We start from the raw sequence: 19572 nt of genomic DNA, 5'->3' as shown, positions 1-19572 counted from the left end.
ATGCCTTCCTCAGAATCTCTTGCAATGTGTTTCATTATTTTAAAGTGGTTTTGGCCTTCAGAGTAGTTTGTAAGTGCTCGACTAGTTTTATGTCCAGTTTTTTTCTACTCTTTTGAGAGATCCGACGTCACGATTTTGGTCTTGCTCTTAAAATGTAGTTTGAGTGGTCAATTAATGAAGAGTTTGTTCACTGTCACAAAAAAAAAAAAAAAATGTTGACTGCATTTGTTTGCATGCAGAGAGACCGCATTGGAATTGGTGGTTCATGGTCTGAATTTGTTGGCTATCTCGTTGCATCCATGTCGTCTGACAATGTAAAGCTTGTCTTGCAAAGTCTCCCAGAACCACTTGGTAATCCGTTAGATTTTATTTGATTGTTTTCTTAACTTGTCAATTGTTTGTCTGGTGAAATTCAGTGATAGGTTGATTAGAAGCATGCTATTGTCTATCACTTACCTCGACAGCTTCTTTTATTTCTTTTATATTCTGCTATGGAGCAGGATAATGAGATGCATCTGCTATTTATTCTTGTTCAAGATTTTATTTTTTTATTTTTTTTGAAAATATGAGAATTTTATTCAAGGCAACCCAAAAAAAATAACTAAGAAGGGAACACTCCCCTAACGACGCAATTGGAGGGAGACTTCTTGCTTAGCAAGTGAATGAGTTAAAACATTAGCTGATCTGGGAACATGGTTCGAACTACACTCAAGAAGAGAAATGATATCTACAATTTCATCAAAAGTTTTCCAGTGGCGCCAAGGAGAACTTGATAAGGTGGATCCCCATCCAATAACAGCTTTCAAGTCGCCCTTGATTAGGATATAGCCTTTGAAGCGATCTCTGAAAACGATAAGTTCATGAAGAAGTGAATCTCCATGGTTGTAGAGTCAGCAATGCCCAAGAGACTTTAATACAAAGCATGGGCAACTCTGTTGGAAGATATGAATATGTTGGAATGTTATTGATGTAATTAGTTTATGTTTTTTATTTTTTCTTCACTCTTACGAGGGTGAAGGGTATGATTGTAAAATTGGTACTTTTAGCATTTATAATTAGAGCTTAAGGGGGAGGTTTTAGACTAAGTCCATAACCCTATTCTTCCTCCTCTTTTCTTCCCAACGTGTGCACTTTTCTCTCTTCATCTTCATTCTCTTCTTTACCCAAGATGTAATTGATTTTCAGGACTCATAGCTATGATTTTTTAGAATTCCAAACTTGATATTGCTTGGTGGAGTACAAGGTGTCAAAAACTCGGTATGGTGGTCTTGATAGAGCAGTCGTCCATGAAAGCTAGATAAATGTTTATTTTTTCTGTTATTGACACATTATCTTTGGAAGACAAGGTTCTTTGCTAGTGTAATGCATAAAATCCATATCTTTTGTTAATTCTTCACAATTTAGCCATGGTAGTGATTGCTCATCACTCGGTTTCTATCGTTGATGCAACATACTTTGGTTTTTGATTCACGTTGAGAGAAACAGCAGTTGTCTATCTCTTCAACATTGCTCCCTGCAGCTTCTGCTTCATGTTCATCATTGTGATTATGGCTTATTTTGAGCAAGAAGATTGTTTAAAAAACTGATCGAAAGACTCCTATGACCGCCACCCATCGGCTTGGTATCTGTTATGTGAGACTAGGCTATCTACTCTGGTTTCTGCAAGCAGCCTGGTTGCTTCTGCACTTCTCAAAGTTGGTTGCTTCTGCACTTCTCAAAGTTACTTCTCCTTTGGATAGCAGTCGTCTTGCGCTTCTCCCCTGGTTGCTCGGTGACCTGTGATCTCTTGTGACCTGATCACCATAGTCTCTTCACGGAATCAGACTTAGTTGTAGAGTCGGAGCCTTCGTCTACTAATCTCGGTGCTATAACCTTGGTGGTATCTCAGCAGGGGGAGCATAAGTTTTTTTGATAGTCTAGTATGTGGTGATCTTGGCACCACTTTGAATTATGATCGTTGTCCCTGCTGATAGTCGTCCATGCTGATTGTTGTCTCTGCTGATCGTCCAACAGCTTCATCTCGGAGAATCAAATTGCTGCTGCCGGGTTGTCTCTATCGTAATCCCCGCTGTGCATAATCCTAGAAGTGATTCTACTTGATTATTGCTGATTCATCATCGTCATTCCTTGTTTCTGCAAAGGAAATAATGAAAATCAGCTCAGATGTATCTGTGAGCAAACAGGAAACTTGCCATTTAGCCAACTCAGATATGTGCTTTGTAGCTTCCAGAATTTCTTTCGGCTGCAACAGCCACAACTTTGTTGGTGCTATTTTATTTCCGGAAGAATTGCTGGAGTCTTATCTTCCAGCTGGTGGCATCTTCACTAGGAAATTCTTCCAGCAGGTGGCATCTTTGTTGACGTTTGGTTTATTTCTGGAACCAACATTACTCACAGATTGGCAACAGATTGCTGAGTTCGCTTTTCTCTTATAGCCATTGCCATTATCATTGTTAATTGACCAACCTCATCTTCATTTCAACAACCGTAATCTCATTCCAGAAATCTAGAAGTGCTTGTTGGTGTTTATCTTATTTCTGGAAGAGTGCTGGTGCCATATATGCTGGCAAGTTGAAATTCTCTTCTTCATCCAACAAGTTATACATTGGAAGATTGCTGTTATCTTGGACAGACGTGGTATTGTTTTCATCCAGTTTGACTCTATCTGCTCTCATCCGAGCTAGCACATGATTGCTGTTTCGTCTTCAATCAAGTGTCTCTGTCAGGTTTTGATCTCTTCTTCATATCTTTGGAAGTTTATCTTTGTAGAATCTCCCGAACTGATCTCGCTGGCTGCTATTAATCCGAGTTTATCTTGAAATTACTGCTATATCTTTGGCTTACTGATCTGGCCGATTGCTATTTGATTCCAATTGGTTTATTTCTGGATGTGCTGATCTGGTTTATCCCGAGTTTCTGAGCTGGTTCATCGCAACTTTCCATGACATCCTGAGCTAGTATGAAATAAACCATACATACTGGTTTGATAATTGTATTTTGCTATTGACTCTGTTCAGCCTAACTTGGATTGACTCAGTACCAACAAGTTCTGACTCGGACCGGGACAACTCGGATTCACGAGTTAGCCTAACTCGGCCGACTTACTCTCTGCCACTGGTATACTAGTCCCGGTCCTGCGTACTATACCGATTTCTCCCGCAACTCGGCTATATTGGTATGAAACCGACTCGGTGTAACTCAGTCTTTTAACTCAGGCACACTCATCCTTGACTTGGTTCCTTGACTTCGGCTTGATTATTACCTTGGATTATCCTCAGTTATTATTGGTGTCAGCTTGCGCTTCGATGACTCATTACCACAGTTGCTATCGTGTCTCTTTGATTGAGACATTACTATTGAAGAAGAACTCCTCGGTTGCTTGCCTTAGGTTCATTATTCGCTGACTGTTGTCGGCATTGGTTCATATGATGAAGTATTTGAATTACTTCGGAAAATAAAACATATGATGACCCTGACTTCTCACCTTATATTCTTTTCATTACCCATTACCCTCTTATTAATTGGTAACCTTTCTCCGACCGTCCTTTATTTGACTCTTGTTTACCCCCTTTGGCCAACCCTTTGGGGTGTTGCTTTGGTTGGTCCCTTTTATATATATGGGTGTTTTTAAGTCCATTGAGACTTTTTATTGGTACCTTTGGGTTTTTTATCGTTGTCTTGTGAATGACAGACATTACCTACTTTAGTGATTATTATCACTATATTTGTTCGAAGTCATTTGAGGTTGGTTTCGACTTATCACCTATTTCTACCCTTGAGAGTCTGTGCCCGGTTTCGTACTTATCCTTGGGACACCGTGATGAAGGAGATTATTACTACATCTATATTATTTGTTTCAAATTGGGATCACTGCCATTACCTTCCAACTTGAGGGGAAATGTTGGAAGATATGAATATGTTGGAGTGTCATTGATGTAATTAGTTTATGTTTTTTGTCTCTTCTTTACTCTTACTAGGGTGAAGGGTATAATTATAATATTAGTACTTTTAGTATTTATAAATAAAGTTTAAGGGGAGGGTTTTGACTAAGTCCATAACCCTATTCTTCCTCCTCTTTTCTCTCCAATGTGTGCACTCTTCTCTCTTCTTCTTCCTTTTCTTCTTTACCCAAGATGTGATCTATAGAGTCCTGAAAATCAACAAGCTCCATCACTGTTCCTGATTGGAATAAAAAGTTTCTCACTCTATTGTTCAAAAATAATCCAAATGCTGGTCATCTTTATTTGAGCTGTTACACTTTTGTGGCTTTTGGGTTTTGGATTGTAGATTGACTGCCATTGTAACAGTTAATATTTATGTTGCATGCAAACCATGCAAAGAAGGGTTGTGTTAGGTACCTGATTTTCTGTTGTAATCTTGTTGTCCCTTTTCTTTGTTAAAAAGAATCTTATTGTTACAATCTCACCACATAGCTGAAGTATCATATAACCATCTCCAATAGTTGGAGAGGGCTTTGGAAATGAGATTTGCAACAACATAAATTTCCATTTTCTTGCCTGGAAGTTGTTGAATGCATCCTGAAATGTTTATCTTCTTTTCATTTGTTTTATGGATTGATTTCAAGTATCTTTTCTAACATCTTGTCTTCCTCAATTTCAAAAGAAGAAAATGTCTTGCCATCTTTAAACATCCTTCTACCTGTTGAGAGCAGGAAATTTCTTGTATACTAGGCAAAAAGTTGTGACAAGGTTGGAGGACTCTTGCTACTCTTTTTCCTGCTTGTATGGCTAGGGCTCATGAGTGGTGCCCAGGCTTTTGATGGATGGATGTAACTTTAATAAGTAGTTCAAGTGGCTATCTAGGCTGGTTGGAGTAAAACCAAATGGGTTAGTGTCAGGAAAATTCATGTGGTTATTAGTTGGAAAAGACCTCCTAACTTTGGTTAGTTATTTTGGGAAAGACTTCCCTAATGGGCTTCAATGTTGATCTTGAGGTTCTCACTGAGATGGCAAATATATTTGGATGCACCTTAAGTCAATTACCCGTAACATATCTTGGTTTACCTCTCTTCAATGGGCGTATATGCAGCAGGAGGCTATGGAATCCGGTGGTAGAAAAAATGGAATCCCGATTATCATCATGGAAGGGGGCGTCTTCTTAGTAAAGCGGGGAGACTCGTTCTCCTAAAGTTATGCATAGCAGGTATCCCAAATTATGCTTTGTCTTTCATGCCTTGCCCTATTGCTATTTGTAAGATCATGGATAAGTTGAAAAGAAGATTCTTATGGAGGGGATCGAGTGATGCTTTTAAGTACCACATGGTTAGTTGGGATGATGTTTGCAAGCCAAAGAATATGGGGGGCCTGGGAATCCGGAAATCTAGAGACATGAATCAAGCTTTATTGTTAAAATGGCTATGGAAGTTTAATACTCACTCTTCAAATCTTTGGAAGGAAATGGTGTTACGATATGTTAAAATGTATATTAAATGTAATTTATATTCATAATTGTTGTATAATTTGGGATTTGTATATAGGGTTATTTGATTAGGCTTAATGGGATGAGGGGGTATTGGCTTGGGCCCACGGGCCATTTTGTAATAGGAAAACCTAAAGGATAAATACTTAATAAAAGGGGAAAAATCCCCAACGGAAACAATTTTGGATTGATCTTCGTGTGTTTCGTTTTGCCGTGAAACCAGACTACGCTCTCTATTGTGGATGTTTGGACTGTTCCGTCAGTCCCTTGATCTTGTTTTGTCATGGTATCAGAGCTCTGAAGAGTAGCCGTCCGATGTATTTTTTGTCCGACGACTTGCGTTGTTTGACCATTTTTTTTCTCTTCGCGTTCAGCATTGATATCAGGCGCTATTGGAAATACTTGTCGGGTGGTTCCGTTGCCGGACGAGTTACGGAGGTTCCGTTGCCAGGAAGGGGGTTCTCGTCGGAAGGGGAAATGAACGGCAGAGGGTTCTCGCCGGAAGGGGAAACGAAAGGGGTTGTCGGAAAGTATTCTCCGAGCTCGAAAACGTTGTGGTTCCGTCGTCGGAAAAGCTCCATCGGTGCTTTCGTTGCCGAAGAAGCTACAACGGGACGGGGGTTCTTGCCGGGACACTCGCCGGAAGGGGTACAAAGGTAAAAATTTTTTTCTCCCGCGCGTTCGTTTCGGGTGATTATTTGGCATATGGTCATTTTGCAATTTGAGAATCTTTGGGGGCCACTTTGCAATTTCTGAAAGTTTGGGGGGCCATTCTGGAATTTCTGAAGGTGCGAGGGTGCTTTTCGAATTTCTAACAGTTTGGGGGTCTAATTCGAATTTTTGTTAACTTGGGGGCAACTCTTGGATTTCTGCAAGTGTAGAGGTCTATTTGAAATTTCTGAAAAGTGGAGGTATATTTGGAATTTCTTATCTTGCGGGGGTGCATCAGGAATTTTGCTATATTCAATTTTATCATGTCAGCAGATAAGTCTGATTTCGTTCTTATTCGGTTCACGGGCAAGAACTACGGTACTTGGGAATTTCAGTTCCGGTTATTTGTTCAGGGAAGAAGTTTATGAGGTCATATTGATGGGAGTGATCCGACACCTGGCGATGCTGACGCATTGTCAAAATGGATCATCATGGATGCTAGAGTTATGACTTGGATACATGGATCTCTTGAGCCTCACCTAGTCCCAAATCTGAGGCCCTACAAAACTGCCGCCGATATGTGGAATTACCTCCACAAGGTTTATCGTCAAACCAGCACGGCCCGTCGTTGTCAAGTTGAATATGAACTTGCAAATTTCACCCAAGGCAGTCGTTCTATTGAAGAATATTTCTCGGGCTTCCAAAATCTATGGGCTGACTACACTGACATTGTTTACGAGGATGTCCCTGTTGCTGCTCTCTCTGCTGTGCAAGCTGTCCATGACACCAGTAAACGGGATCAATTCTTGATGAAGCTTCGTCCCGAGTTTGAGATTGCTAGATCACATCTGATGAATCGTCATCCGGTGCCGTCCCTAGATGCCTGTTTGAGTGAACTTCTTCGGGAGGAGCAACGCCTTACTACTCAGGCTGGCATGGAACCTCGCGTTTAGGCTGATCTCTCGGCTCCTGTAGCTTATGTAGCACAAGGAAGGCCTCAGGGTCGGGACACCAGTTTTGTTCAGTGCTTCCACTGCAAGGCTTATGGTCACTTTGTTCGGGACTGTCCCAAGAAGTCGGTTCTATTCTGTAGCTACTGTAAGAAGCCGGGTCATCACATCACCGTTTGCCCTACACGACCTCCACGGAGGAAGCCTACAACTTATCATGCATCCACCGGTACATCTAGTTCTGCCACATTGCCGCCTGCCGTTTCGGTCTCTATCATTCCTGTTCCACCAGCACCTGCCAGTTCCACCACTCTCACTCCTGAAATGGTACAACAGATGATCATTTCTGCCTTTTCTACTTTTGGTATCTCAGGTAAACAAAACCTTTCTACTCAACCATGGTATTTTGATTCTGGTGCCTCTAACCACATGACCAACAATGTGGTATCTCTTTCGAATGTCCGAAAGTATGATGGCAATCTGCACATCAACACTGCTGATGGCAGCACTCTGCCTATCAGTGCTGTTGGTGATCTCTCTCCATCTTTAGCTGATGTCTTTGTGTCTCTTGACATGTCGACAAACCTTTTGTCTCTTGGTCAATTGGTTGATAAAAACTGTAATGTTCAGTTTTCTCGCTTTGGCTGTGTTGTGCAGGATCAAGCGTCGGGGAAGGTGATCGCGAAGGGCCTAAAGTGGGCAGGTTATTTCCACTTAAAGTCTTTCTATCCACTGTTATTCCACGTTCTCTTGTACTTTCTTTTGCTTGTAATGTTGTTGAATCTGGCCCTAAGTTGTGGCATAGACATCTAGGCCACCCAAACTCGGCTGTACTTCGTACATTATTTAAATCGGGTTTATTAGGCAATCAAGATTGTACTTCTCGTGACATGTCTTTTCACTGTTCATCATGTAAACTTGGCAAAAGTAAAACTTTATCATTTCCGCATCATGCCTCGCATGCCTCCCACTGCTTTGACCTTATTCATAGTGATGTTTGGGGAATTGCTCCCGTTATCTCGCATGCACACATTAAGTACTTTGTCACCTTTATTGATGACTTTAGTCGATTTACCTGGGTCTACTTCCTACGAGCTAAGTCTGACGTTTTTGTCGTTTTTAAGAGGTTTCTTGCACTCATTGAACCCAGTTCTCCGCTCACCTTAAAGTACTCCGCTCTGACTCTGGAGGCGAGTACATATCGGCAGAATTCCAATAATTTCTTCAAAACAAAGGCATTATCTCTCAACGTTCTTGTCCCTCGACACCCCAACAAAATGGTGTTGCTGAGTGCAAAAATCGTCACCTTCTTAATATGGTCCGCACCCTTCTCATTGAATCATCCGTTTCTCCTAGGTTTTGGTGTGAAGCTCTCTCTACCTCCGTCCATTTAATTAACCGCCTGCCCTCGCCTGTCTTGCATCATGTCTCTCCCTTTGTTAAATTATACGGTTATTCTCTGTCCTACACAAATCTTCGGACGTTCGGTTGTGTTTGTTTTGTGTATTTACCTGATCATGAACGACATAAACTTACAGCTCAATCCGTTGTGTGTGCATTTCTTGGGTATGCCGGTTCTCAAAAGGGCTATGTTTGCTATGATCCTGAGGCGCGTCGAGTCCGTGTTTCTCGGAATGTGGTCTTCTTTGAAAACCAATATTTCTTTCCCTTTCAAGTTACACTTCCGTCTACCTCTTTGTCTAGTTTGCCGAGCTTTGATGAGCCTCAACCCACTGCTTCGCTGCCCTCTTCTCCTTCTGACCTAGCGCTTGCTCCTGATCCTCCCTCTGCTCCTGCTCCCCTCCATCTTCGCAGATCCACACGTAGTTCTCACCCTCCTGACCGGTATGGTTTTCCCTCCCCTGTATCTTTGGTAGCTACTTTGTCTTCTATTTCCTTTCCTTTTGGATATAAACAGGCTATAGCCCATGCGTGTTGGCAAAAGGCCATCCAAACTGAACTACAAGCGCTGGAGGAGAATCACACCAGGGACATTGTGGCTTGCCCTCCCACTATTCGGCCTCTTGGAAGTAAGTGGGTCTTCTCTGTCAAGGTTGCGTTCCGATGGATCGTTGGATCGGTACAAAGTCCGCCTTGTGGCCCTGGGGAACAGGCAGGAATATGGGATTGATTATGAGGAAAATTTTGCCCCAGTTGCCAAGATGACCACAGTCCGTACTATCTTAGCCATTGCATCAGATGGATGTGAAGAATGCCTTTCTCCACGGTGATCTGTAGGAAGATGTCTATATGAAGCTTCCCTCGGGTATGTCTACATCCTCTCCTGATCACGTCTGCAAGCTACGACGTCCTTTGTATGGGCTCAAACAAGCCCCCCGGGCTTGGTTTGAGAAATTTCGTAGCACCCTTATCCTCCACCGGTTTACCCAGAGTCAGTATGATTCCTCCCTCTTTTATCATAAGTCTGTTGCAGGCATGGTCATTCTCTTGGTTTATGTGGATGACATTATCATTATTGGCACTGACTCTGGACTGATTACCATGCTTCATACGGTGTTGCATGCCATTTTTCATATGAAGGATCTTGGACGCCTCATGTACTTCTTAGGGCTGGAGGTCCATCACACACTCAAAGGTATTTTCTTAAACCAACATAAGTATATTCAAGATCTCATCACACTCGCTGGGTTGGAGGACACATCTTCGGTGGCTACCCCTATGGAGGTCAATGTCAAATATCGGAAAGATGGAGGGACTCTCCTTGATGATCCGACTATCTATCGACGACTAGTCGGGAGTCTCATCTACCTGACTACTACTCGCTTGAACATTTCCTATGCTGTTCATAAGGTCAGTCAGTTTATGATATCTCCTCGACACCTTCATCTTGCGGCCGTTCAACGCATCATCTGCTATCTGCGCGGCTCCCCTACTCGTGGTTTATTCTTTCCTACTGGCTCCGCGCTACATCTGGTTGCCTACAGTGATGCTGATTGGGCAGGGTGCCCCGATACCCGTCGCTCTACTTCAGGCTGGTGTATGTTTTTAGGCGATGCACTGATTTCTTGGAAATGTAAGAAACAAGATCGAGTGTCCAAGTCATCTACCGAGGCCGAGTATCGTGCTATGTCTACTGCGTGTTCGGAAGTTATTTGGCTTCCTGGTCTTCTTGCTGAGCTCCAGTTTCCTCAGCCTTCCTCTACACAACTTCATGCAGATAATACAAGTGCTATACAGATTGCAGCCAATCCGGTTTTTCATGAGCGTACCAAGCATATTGAGGTTGACTGTCACTCCATCCACGACACTTTGGAGCGCCGGGTAATATCTCTACCGTACATTTCTTCGGATCTTCAAGTGGCCGGTGTCTTCACAAAGCATTGTCTCAATCCCGACATAATTTTTTGGTTGGCAAATTGTTGCTGGTTGACTCACCATCATCAATTTGAGGGGGGATGTTACGATATGTTAAAATGTATATTAAATGTAATTTATATTCATAATTGTTGTATAATTTGGGATTTGTATATAGGGTTATTTGATTAGGCTTAATGGGATGAGGGGGTATTGTCTTGGGCCCATGGGCCATTTTGTAACAGGAAAACCTAAAGGATAAATACTTAATGAAAGGGAAAAAATCCCTAACGGAAACAATTTTGGATTGATCTTCGTGTGTTTCGTTTCGCCGTGAAACCAGAGAGCTACGCTCTCTCTTGTGGATGTTTGGACTGTTCCGTCAGTCCCTTGATCTTGTTTTGTCAAATGGTTCTCACAAAGCTGGGTAGTGAACCTCATTGGTGGATGTCTGGGGGGAATCGTAGAACCCTCTCTCCTATATGGAGAGCGCTATATCTTCTGCTCCCAAAATTTAATCTGCAAGTAGATTCTATGCTGGAAATGGTAGATCGCTCAAGTTTTGGGATGACTTGTGGATAGGGCCGGAACCTCTGCAGACTGCTTTCAGAAGTCTTTTCCTTCTCACTACTCGCAGAGAAATATCAGTAGTTGAAGCTTTTGAGGAGGTAGGGATGAGCCTCCATCCTAGAAGGGGTCTCTCGGATAGTGAGGCACTGGAAGCTAGCCGATTGTTGGATTTAGTCGCTTCGTTCAAAATTTGTCCTTGGGAGGCTAACAAGCTCATTTGGTGGCCGGACAAAAAGGGGTCTTTCACGGTCTCATCGGCATACGGATTTTTAAACGGTAGTAATTCGGCATGGAGGGAGAATGAGATCAATTTCGTATGGCGTTTATGTGCCCCTCCAAAGGTAAAATTCTTCATGTGGAGTGCCTGTCAAGGTAAAATCCTCTCGGCTGATGTATTGCGAAGAAGAGGCCACCCCTCTGTTGATCCCTTATGTCCATTTTGTAACTCTGAGAACGAAACTATCAGACACATTCTACTACACTGCAGTTTCTCTTGGAAGGTGTGGATAAGCATCCTTGGTAAGTTTGGGCTTCAATTCTGCATGGCGGAGGACCTCCTCACTTTTAGTAACTCACTCTTGGGTACCTCTATGCCGCGTCTTGGAAAGATGATGCTCTCTGCCTGTTCCAATTTCATCCCGTGGGGGCTTTGGAATGAGCGGAATAAAAGACGATTGATGCTAAAAGTGAATCTGTAGACCGGGTTGCGGACAGAGTGGTTGGTTACATATCTACTTGGCTTTTAACAAAAAAAACATTTTCTCCCTATCTGGGTTCCTCCATTCGTGAAAATTGGAGAAACTTGGCTTTGATACACATTGGAAAAAAGCCTTCGGTCATGCAAGAATGGACTCATCCAGCTCCTGGTTATCTCAAGCTAAATTTTGATGGTTCATCTCTTGGCAACCCTGGTATTTCCGATTATGGTGGAGTAATTTCAGATCATTCCGGTAATCAGCTCTTCACGTATGCGGGCTCCCTTGAAATTTCTGATTCTACGAATGCAGAGTTACAGGCTCTCCTCTCCGGTCTTCGTGTTTTCAAAGAAAGATGTAGTGGGCCCCTCCAAGTTGAAGGGAATTCTAAAGTGGTGATTGGATGGTGTGAGAGAGTGTCTTCTCCTCCGTGGAGACATTGGGATACATTTAAGGAAATTTTAGATATTACCTCGATTGTTTCTTGTTGTTAGACCCACATTTCGAAATCCGCAAATTCAGCGGCAGATGTACTTGCTAGGCAGGGAGCTACCCTACAATCTCTGGTTGTAAGGGAAATGCTCCCTCAAATTTTGTAATTTTCTTCTGTTTTATTAATACATCTTTATAAAAAAAAAATAAAAAATTTTGGGATGAGCCTAGACTTATCTTTAATATAGTAACAGAGGAGGATATTTGTTCTATTGGGCTTAATTTTGTGTTGTGTTTGTTCATGTCTCCAGCTTCTTGTCTATTTGCATAAGCTTGGACGTGAGGGGGAGTGTTAGTGGGAAATACTCCCACATAGGTTAATGTCAGGAAAAATCTTGTCTATTTTTGGTTGAGAGTTTTAGTCCTTTTAAGATGGACTTGAAATCAAATTTAACCAGTTTATTTGTGTTAAATTGGGTCCAAGGCCCTATCCCAAAATGACTAGTCAACTAAGGAAACCTCTTTCTCAACTAATAAACTCAAGATCTTTGTACTCACTAATCCATGTGGGATTATTCCTTAACACTCCCCCTCACGTGTAGACCATCTTTTGTGGCTCTACAAGTTGATAATTTAGATGTAGGCAGTTTAGGTATAGGCCCTCTTTTGTGACTCTCTAAGTAGATAGTTTTAGGTGTAGGCCCTTTTTGTGGCTCTACAAGTAGATAGTTTTTAGGTGTAGTCCCACATATGAGTACCTGCTTTGATACCATGTTAAATTGGGTCCAAGGCCCTATCCCAAAATGACTAGTCAACTTAGGGAAACCTCTTTCCCAACTAATAAACTCAATATCTTTGTACTCACTAATCCATGTGGGACTATTCCTTAACAATTTGGATGCATTTCTTATTTTTGTAACAGTGGTTTTTAGGGTCTTCTTACCCTTGGGGCTGTAAAGAGTTGACATTAGTAAAAGATAATTGCAGGAAAGATGCGATATTTAAGTGGATGTGTGACAAACGTAGAAAATACAGGTAATGAAACAGTAGAAAAAATCCTAGGGTGACACCGATAGATGATAAGAGTTTGACAGGGGTTTGGCATACTTAACTTGACCTGGTAGTGCACCTGGGAGAGAAATTTTATGGTGTCAGTTGATTGAATGGTAAGAAGTTGAGGAATGACGAAAATGACATACATTGAAGTCATGAGGAAAATTTTGAAGGAGGCCTAGCAATGGAGTAAGGGAAATTAAAAAGGAAAAAGTACAATCCAACATATTTGTGATATGGATTTGACAGCTATAGAAAAGATGATTGCATGAGAATTGTTTTGTTCTTTTAGCATACCAGACATAATCCATAATGTACCCCATATATGTATGCAAATGCATATGTCTTGGCTGTTATCTCTTTGTAACATTTTGGATGCATTTCATCTTAAAGGAAATAAAATCATAGAAAGGAAATAATGGATGTTGATGTAGTCAGTCTTCTTGTATTCAGGTCCTGCTAATGCAAAATTGGTAGCTCACAAGTCGAAGGGAATGCCTTTGATTTCTGTTTCTCTAAACAGACTGGTGGAGTCATCTGCAGGGGATGCCATGGCAAATCTCTCTAATCAGCTCTTCAAAGTGTTTAAAGATAAGAAGAGCCAATTTGTAAGAGGTAAATTCCTCCTAAAATATTGCCATAATTTTTGTTGGATGATTTTTAACAGGAAGACAATCCTTCTTGCATGTGTGGGGAATCTCAGATATGGTAATTGAAGGGCCCAATAAAGAACAAATTTTATCATCACCAACTAAATGATTGTGGGTACTTGGTCATGGCTTAAGGTTTGGGCCTCAGACCAGAGTTGTTCAACAAGGAATATAGATAGTCTAGATCATTCAAGCCCGAGCTGGATTGTCTGCAGAGTGATCTTTGAAATGGTTAGTCAACTATAGACTATGTTAGAGAACACTAACTAGAAACAACGGTAGACTAGCAAACAGGAGATAACTTGCACATATTTTTATGTAGGCTTAGTAGTGGATGCTTTAGTAGGCTTTGGTCAAGTCAGCTGATGGACTAGCTGGTACTGAAGGCACACTGAAGATGACCTGCACTGAATGGTGCTGAAATAATTGGAAGGGAAACTTGTCCAAGGTTGTGCACCTTGATACTCGATAAAGTATCAGGTATCCTGAAATCCGAGACGGCTCTGAGAAGACAATTCAAGTGTCTCAGATTTGATATTAAAAATATTAAAAATCTGAAGATAAAAATAAAAAAGGAAACATTAAACCTAATCTATTGATATAAAAATTTCTCTATTTTATTGCATTTGTTGGTAAAGTTGTTTGAAAAAATTCTTAAAAAAAAAAAGGGTTGTTAGAATAAAAGTAAAACAGACATATGTGGCCAGTTGAGAAGCCCTGAATTCGTTCGATCTAATCAATTTCTTTCTTCAATCTGCACACTCCATCTATTGAAGCTGTAAGTAGACTATCTATGGCTTTGATCATTTAAAAAGTTTTGAGCTATCAATTTGTAATATATGTTAGTAAGTCCATGTCCATCAAATTAGAACTTTTGAACTTTTCTTAAATCTGTACCTTGGATCAACTAATTGGGGGTTTTAGCGTTTAAGCATGACTTCATGATTTATCATTGGCCTTAACTGACTTTGAATATCTGCCCCTTCTTGTTTAGGAATGAATGCAATGAAAGAAGCCCCCATAGATTTACTCAATATGCAGGGGTCGTAGAAATCATTAAACAGGTCTAAAACATCAGGTGGCAGAAATTTCCTACACCTTCTGTGGAAATCATAATTAATACCGTGTTGGCTAGGAGCCTTCTTTGTCGGCATTGTAGTAGTGGCTGCCCCTATCTCCTTAAATTTGGATTTTTGAGTTTTTTGGGTTGAACCTGTTTTCGTCCCAAAATGATTAGCCACTTTGGAGGCTTATTGCTCAACGTTATGACCCATTAACTTTTCTTTTCATTTTTTAATGTGGGATTTTTCCCACTGAACACTTCCCCTCACTTCCAGGCTTACACGTAACGGAATTGAGACGTGGATAAATCCTCTAATGGGGCACACAGACTCCTTCATGGAGCCCACAACATAGATAACTTGAGAAGCACAAATTGGGCCTTAATCCTCACACAAACCTGCTTTGATACCATGACGAAAGTGAAGAATACAAAACTCTTATTCAATTTCATTTATGCACAACTACAATGGCTATAATACATACAACATAAGGTGATGAATGATAAGAAAGTTGATTTAATGCTTGAGCTAATCTAGCCTATAATATAGGAGATTTCAGTAAGTCAATAAGAAGATGAATTTGGACAATGAATATGTACATATTACAACAAAAGAATTTGGACAATAAGAGAATGAATCTGGACATATTTCAACAAAATGAATTTGGACAATAAGAAAATGAATCTGGACATATTTCAACACTCCCCCTCAAGCTGGTTTATAAATGTTGAACATTCCAACCTTGCCAATTAGGAAGTCAAATTGCTGTGATTGAAGACTCTTCGTGAAGATATCTGCCACCTATTGTTTGTGTGAAGTTGGGTCCAATATCCGTCCCAAAATGACTAGCCAACTTAGGAAGCCGCTTTTCCAACTAATAAACTAAAGATCTTTGTACTCACTAATCCATGTGAGACTATTCCTTAACTCTCCCCCTCACGTGTAGACTCTCTTTTGTGGCTCTACATACGGACAATTGAGGTGTAGGCCCTCTTTTGTGGCTCTACAAGTGGGTAATTTAGGTGTGGGCCCACATATGAGTACCTGCTCTGATATCATGTGAAGTTGGGTTCAAGGCCCATCCCAAAATGACTAGCCAACTTAGGAAGCTTCATTCCCAACTAATAAACTCAAGATCTTTGTACTCACTAATCCATGTGGGACTATTCCTTAATAGTTTGGTAGGAATAAACATAATACACAATACTCTAGCTTCTCTTTGATAAAATGCCGATCGATCTCAATGTGCTTTGTCTTGTCGCGCTATACTGGATAATATGAAATGCTAATAGCTGCCTTGCTATCTGAGTTTTGAGTTGTTGCACAAGGGATATGTGGGCTTCTGAGTGAGTTGAAGATTGTGTTCAACCAACCTATGGAGTTATACTCACATATGAGTACCTGCTCTGATATCATGTGAAGTTGGGTTCAAGGCCCATCCCAAAATGACTAGCCAACTTAGGAAGCTTCATTCCCAACTAATAAACTCAAGATCTTTGTACTCACTAATCCATGTGGGACTATTCCTTAATAGTTTGGTAGGAATAAACATAATACACAATACTCTAGCTTCTCTTTGATAAAATGCCGATCGATCTCAATGTGCTTTGTCTTGTCGCGCTATACTGGATAATGTGAAATGCTAATAGCTGCCTTGCTATCTGAGTATAACTCCATAGGTTGGTTGAACACAATCTTCAACTCACTCAGAAGCCCACATATCCCTTGTGCAACAACTCAAAACTCAGCTTTAGTGCTACTTCTAGCCATCACATTCTGCTTTTTGCTTCTCTACATCACTAGATTTCCTCCAACAAAGGTACAATATCTAGATGTAGACCTCCTATCATCTATACTTTCAGCCCATTCAGTATTAGTAAAGGCTTCAACACATTCATTGTGACTCTTCTTGAACAATAATCCCTTTCTTGAAGCCCCTTTTAAGATATCTAAGAATCTTATAAAGTGCATTTAAGTGCTTCTTATGAGGGGAGTGCATGAATTGACTCACAACACTCACTGTAAAAGCAATGTTAGGTCGAGTATGGGATAAGTAAATCAATTGCCCAACTAATCATTGATATTATCCTTTAGCAATCTCAACACTGGCATTTGCACTTAGCTTGCAATTTGCATCCATGGGTGTTTCAACTGGCTTACATTGTAGTATACCGATTTTATTGAAAAGATCTAAGATATGTTTTCTTTGAAACACCATGATTTCTTCCTTAGTTCTTTGCCATCTCCATGCCCAATAATACCTCAAAGATAGATCTTTGATTTCAAATTCTTTAGCCTGAAAGGTCTTTAGCTTTTCTTGTTTAACAAGATCATCACCTGTTAGGGTAATATGATCCACATACATAATAAGTATTGTAATCTTCTTGCCATTAGTTTGTTTTAAAAACATTGGCTCTGAAGGTACCCAAAGTTCTTTATAGCTTTAGTGAACCGATCTAACCATGTTCTATCAGATTGTTTAAGACCATAGAGTGACCTCTAGAGTCTACAAACTTTTCTTGCTCCAATTAAACCTTCAAATCCTGAAGGTAGATGCATATACATGTCCTCTTCCAATTCACCATTGAGGTAAACATTCTTCATTTCCAGTTGTTGCAATGGCTGGTCCATAATAGCTGCAAGAGACAACATGATTCTGACACTATTCATTTTTTGCAATTGGAGCAAAGGTCTCCTGATAATCTATTCCATGCATCTGAGTATATCCCTTTTGCAACCTTGCTTTGTACCTTTCTATTGGTATATCGGCCTTATATTTTATTGTGAATACCCACTTGCTCTCTTTACCAAGTGGTGCTGGAGGCTGAATATACAACTTTTGCTTCATTGGTGTGACTTTGTAATTGGAAAATGGGTGGGACAAATGACTCTTGGTGGTTAGGCGATGGGTCCTCTAGCCAGCTCTCCCTCGTTGCTCTGACACTTTAGGCCTAATGTTCACATTGCAACTGTAAATGGTTCTAGAACTCTTCTTTGAAGTGATCTTTGGGTGGCCAATGCTCCTCTCCAGCTCCTATTCCTTCGCCTCTTTCAATTAGTGTTGAAACTTTGGATTCCATGCTGTATAATCATAGTAGAAGAGGATTAAAGGGTGAGAAGAAGAAGAAGAGTTGTGGAGAGAAGGTTTTAGAAGGAGAGAGGAATAGTGACGAATTTGGAGAAAAGAGGAGGAAGATTAGGGTAATGGACTTCTCCAAACCCTCCCCTTTAAGTTGAATTTATATATATCAAAAGTGTTAATATTACAAGAATACCCTTCACCCTAGTAAGAGTGAGTAAAAGACATAATTCATAAACTAATTAAATTAGTGCCATATTTATGAGATGACTCTTTATTTACCATCATTCCACTAGTGTGTGGGCCTTCTCCTTAGTATGTGGGCTTGAACCCATCTTCCACATACTTGGACGTGTGGGCCTTCCTTGGTCGTGTGGGTTTGGACCCATCTTCCAATACTCCCCCCTCAAGATGGGGGTGAGAGAACATCATAAACGAGCCGCTTGCTGCAAATGATGTATAAGATCTTTCCGTATAAAATAGCAATCCACCATATTTTCCAACACTCCCCCTCAAGCTGGTGGTTTCTTTGTTCTTTTTCAAGAGACCCAATTGGCATAATATAAGAGAGAGCAAAATCACTCCTAGCTATAAGACATCGCTCCATACTCCAGTCAAATGGTCATAGTCAAAAATACTTTTTCGCTCAATTTCACAGGCGAAAAAGTAGCCCTACACCTCTTGGGTGAATAACTTGACTCACGCTGGATGTTGGACACACTCCTATCCGCTGTATGTAGTGGGTTTATAGGCGTTACTCGGAAGTGTAGTAATAAGCTTTTCCATCACGATGTCCCTCCACAGGGCATCGACTCTCAAATGGTAAGAGTAAATATGCCAAATAAGGGGGTAAAGGGTAAGCACCGGAAGATAATATTCGAGGGCCACCATGTGCTTTCCTCATCATCAGAATAACCAATGCTGACAACAATCAGCAATCGAGAAGTCCTTCTTCAATAATAATGTCTTAGTCAAGGAGACAAAATAGTAGCAATGGTGATGAGGCAATGCTAAAGAACAAGAACCAAATAGGCAGTTATATAGCAGCGGATAACCAATAGGTAGTAAAAGTCCTTAAAAGCAATAAGGACACATAAGATAATCTGCAACAAGTCCATCTTTGAATAAGGAAGTTATGTACCAAGTAATAAGTTGAGGATAATCAAAAGTAATAATCCAGGGTAATAATCAAGCCAGAGTCAAACCGATAGCAGATAGTAGCTTTGACAGTGAGTGAGTGAGTCAAGTCGAGTAATAGACTGCCAATAATAAGTTGAACTAAGTGTTGTTTGATAATCAATAAATCAAACAATCTCCAATGTGCTCATCCTTCATAATTCTCCTTCTATTCTCCCCCTCAAGCTAGGAGATAATGTCAATGATCCCAACTTGAAGTCAACAAATATTTTGCAATCTCAAGTGCTAATCCACCTCTTATTTGATCAAGTAAAAGAAAGCTAGTATCAACAACTTTTTATTTTTTTATTTTTTTATCAACACATTAATTTCTCTCATCTCTTTCTAGCAGCTGCCTCTTTATTAGAGCTTCCTTTTTTCTGTTGGAGAAATTGAGCGTGCCGTCTTTGGCATGGAAAGTGATGGGACCTTGGACCTTGATGGCTTCAATGGAGATTTTTTAAAAAGGTTTTGGTCTTGACTCAAGGAGGATATCATAGC

At 40.6% G+C, this 19572-nt stretch overlaps 1 protein-coding gene across 3 annotated transcripts in view; it reads left to right on the top strand.

The window, feature by feature from the left end:
* LOC137941962 (uncharacterized) overlaps positions 1 to 19572 on the top strand; it is a 41220-nt gene that overhangs the window by 709 nt on the left and 20939 nt on the right. For 2 of the 3 annotated variants that reach the window (XM_068787601.1, XM_068787602.1), the window contains exons 2-3: positions 240 to 351; positions 13559 to 13720. In XM_068787601.1, the coding sequence (XP_068643702.1) occupies positions 240 to 351; positions 13559 to 13720 (274 nt within the window). The remainder of the gene's footprint in view (positions 1 to 239; positions 352 to 13558; positions 13721 to 19572) is intronic. The other variant, XM_068787603.1, reaches the window with a different exon arrangement.

The sequence above is a fragment of the Aristolochia californica genome, unplaced genomic scaffold, assembly GCF_029961685.1.
Source record: "Aristolochia californica isolate CCGP_79_NKW_82.1479 unplaced genomic scaffold, dmAriCali1.0.hap1 SCAF_9, whole genome shotgun sequence".
NCBI classification, from domain to species: Eukaryota; Viridiplantae; Streptophyta; class Magnoliopsida; order Piperales; family Aristolochiaceae; genus Aristolochia; species Aristolochia californica.
Note: the sequence above shows the minus strand (reverse complement) of the source record. Positions and strands in the feature narration are given on the sequence as shown.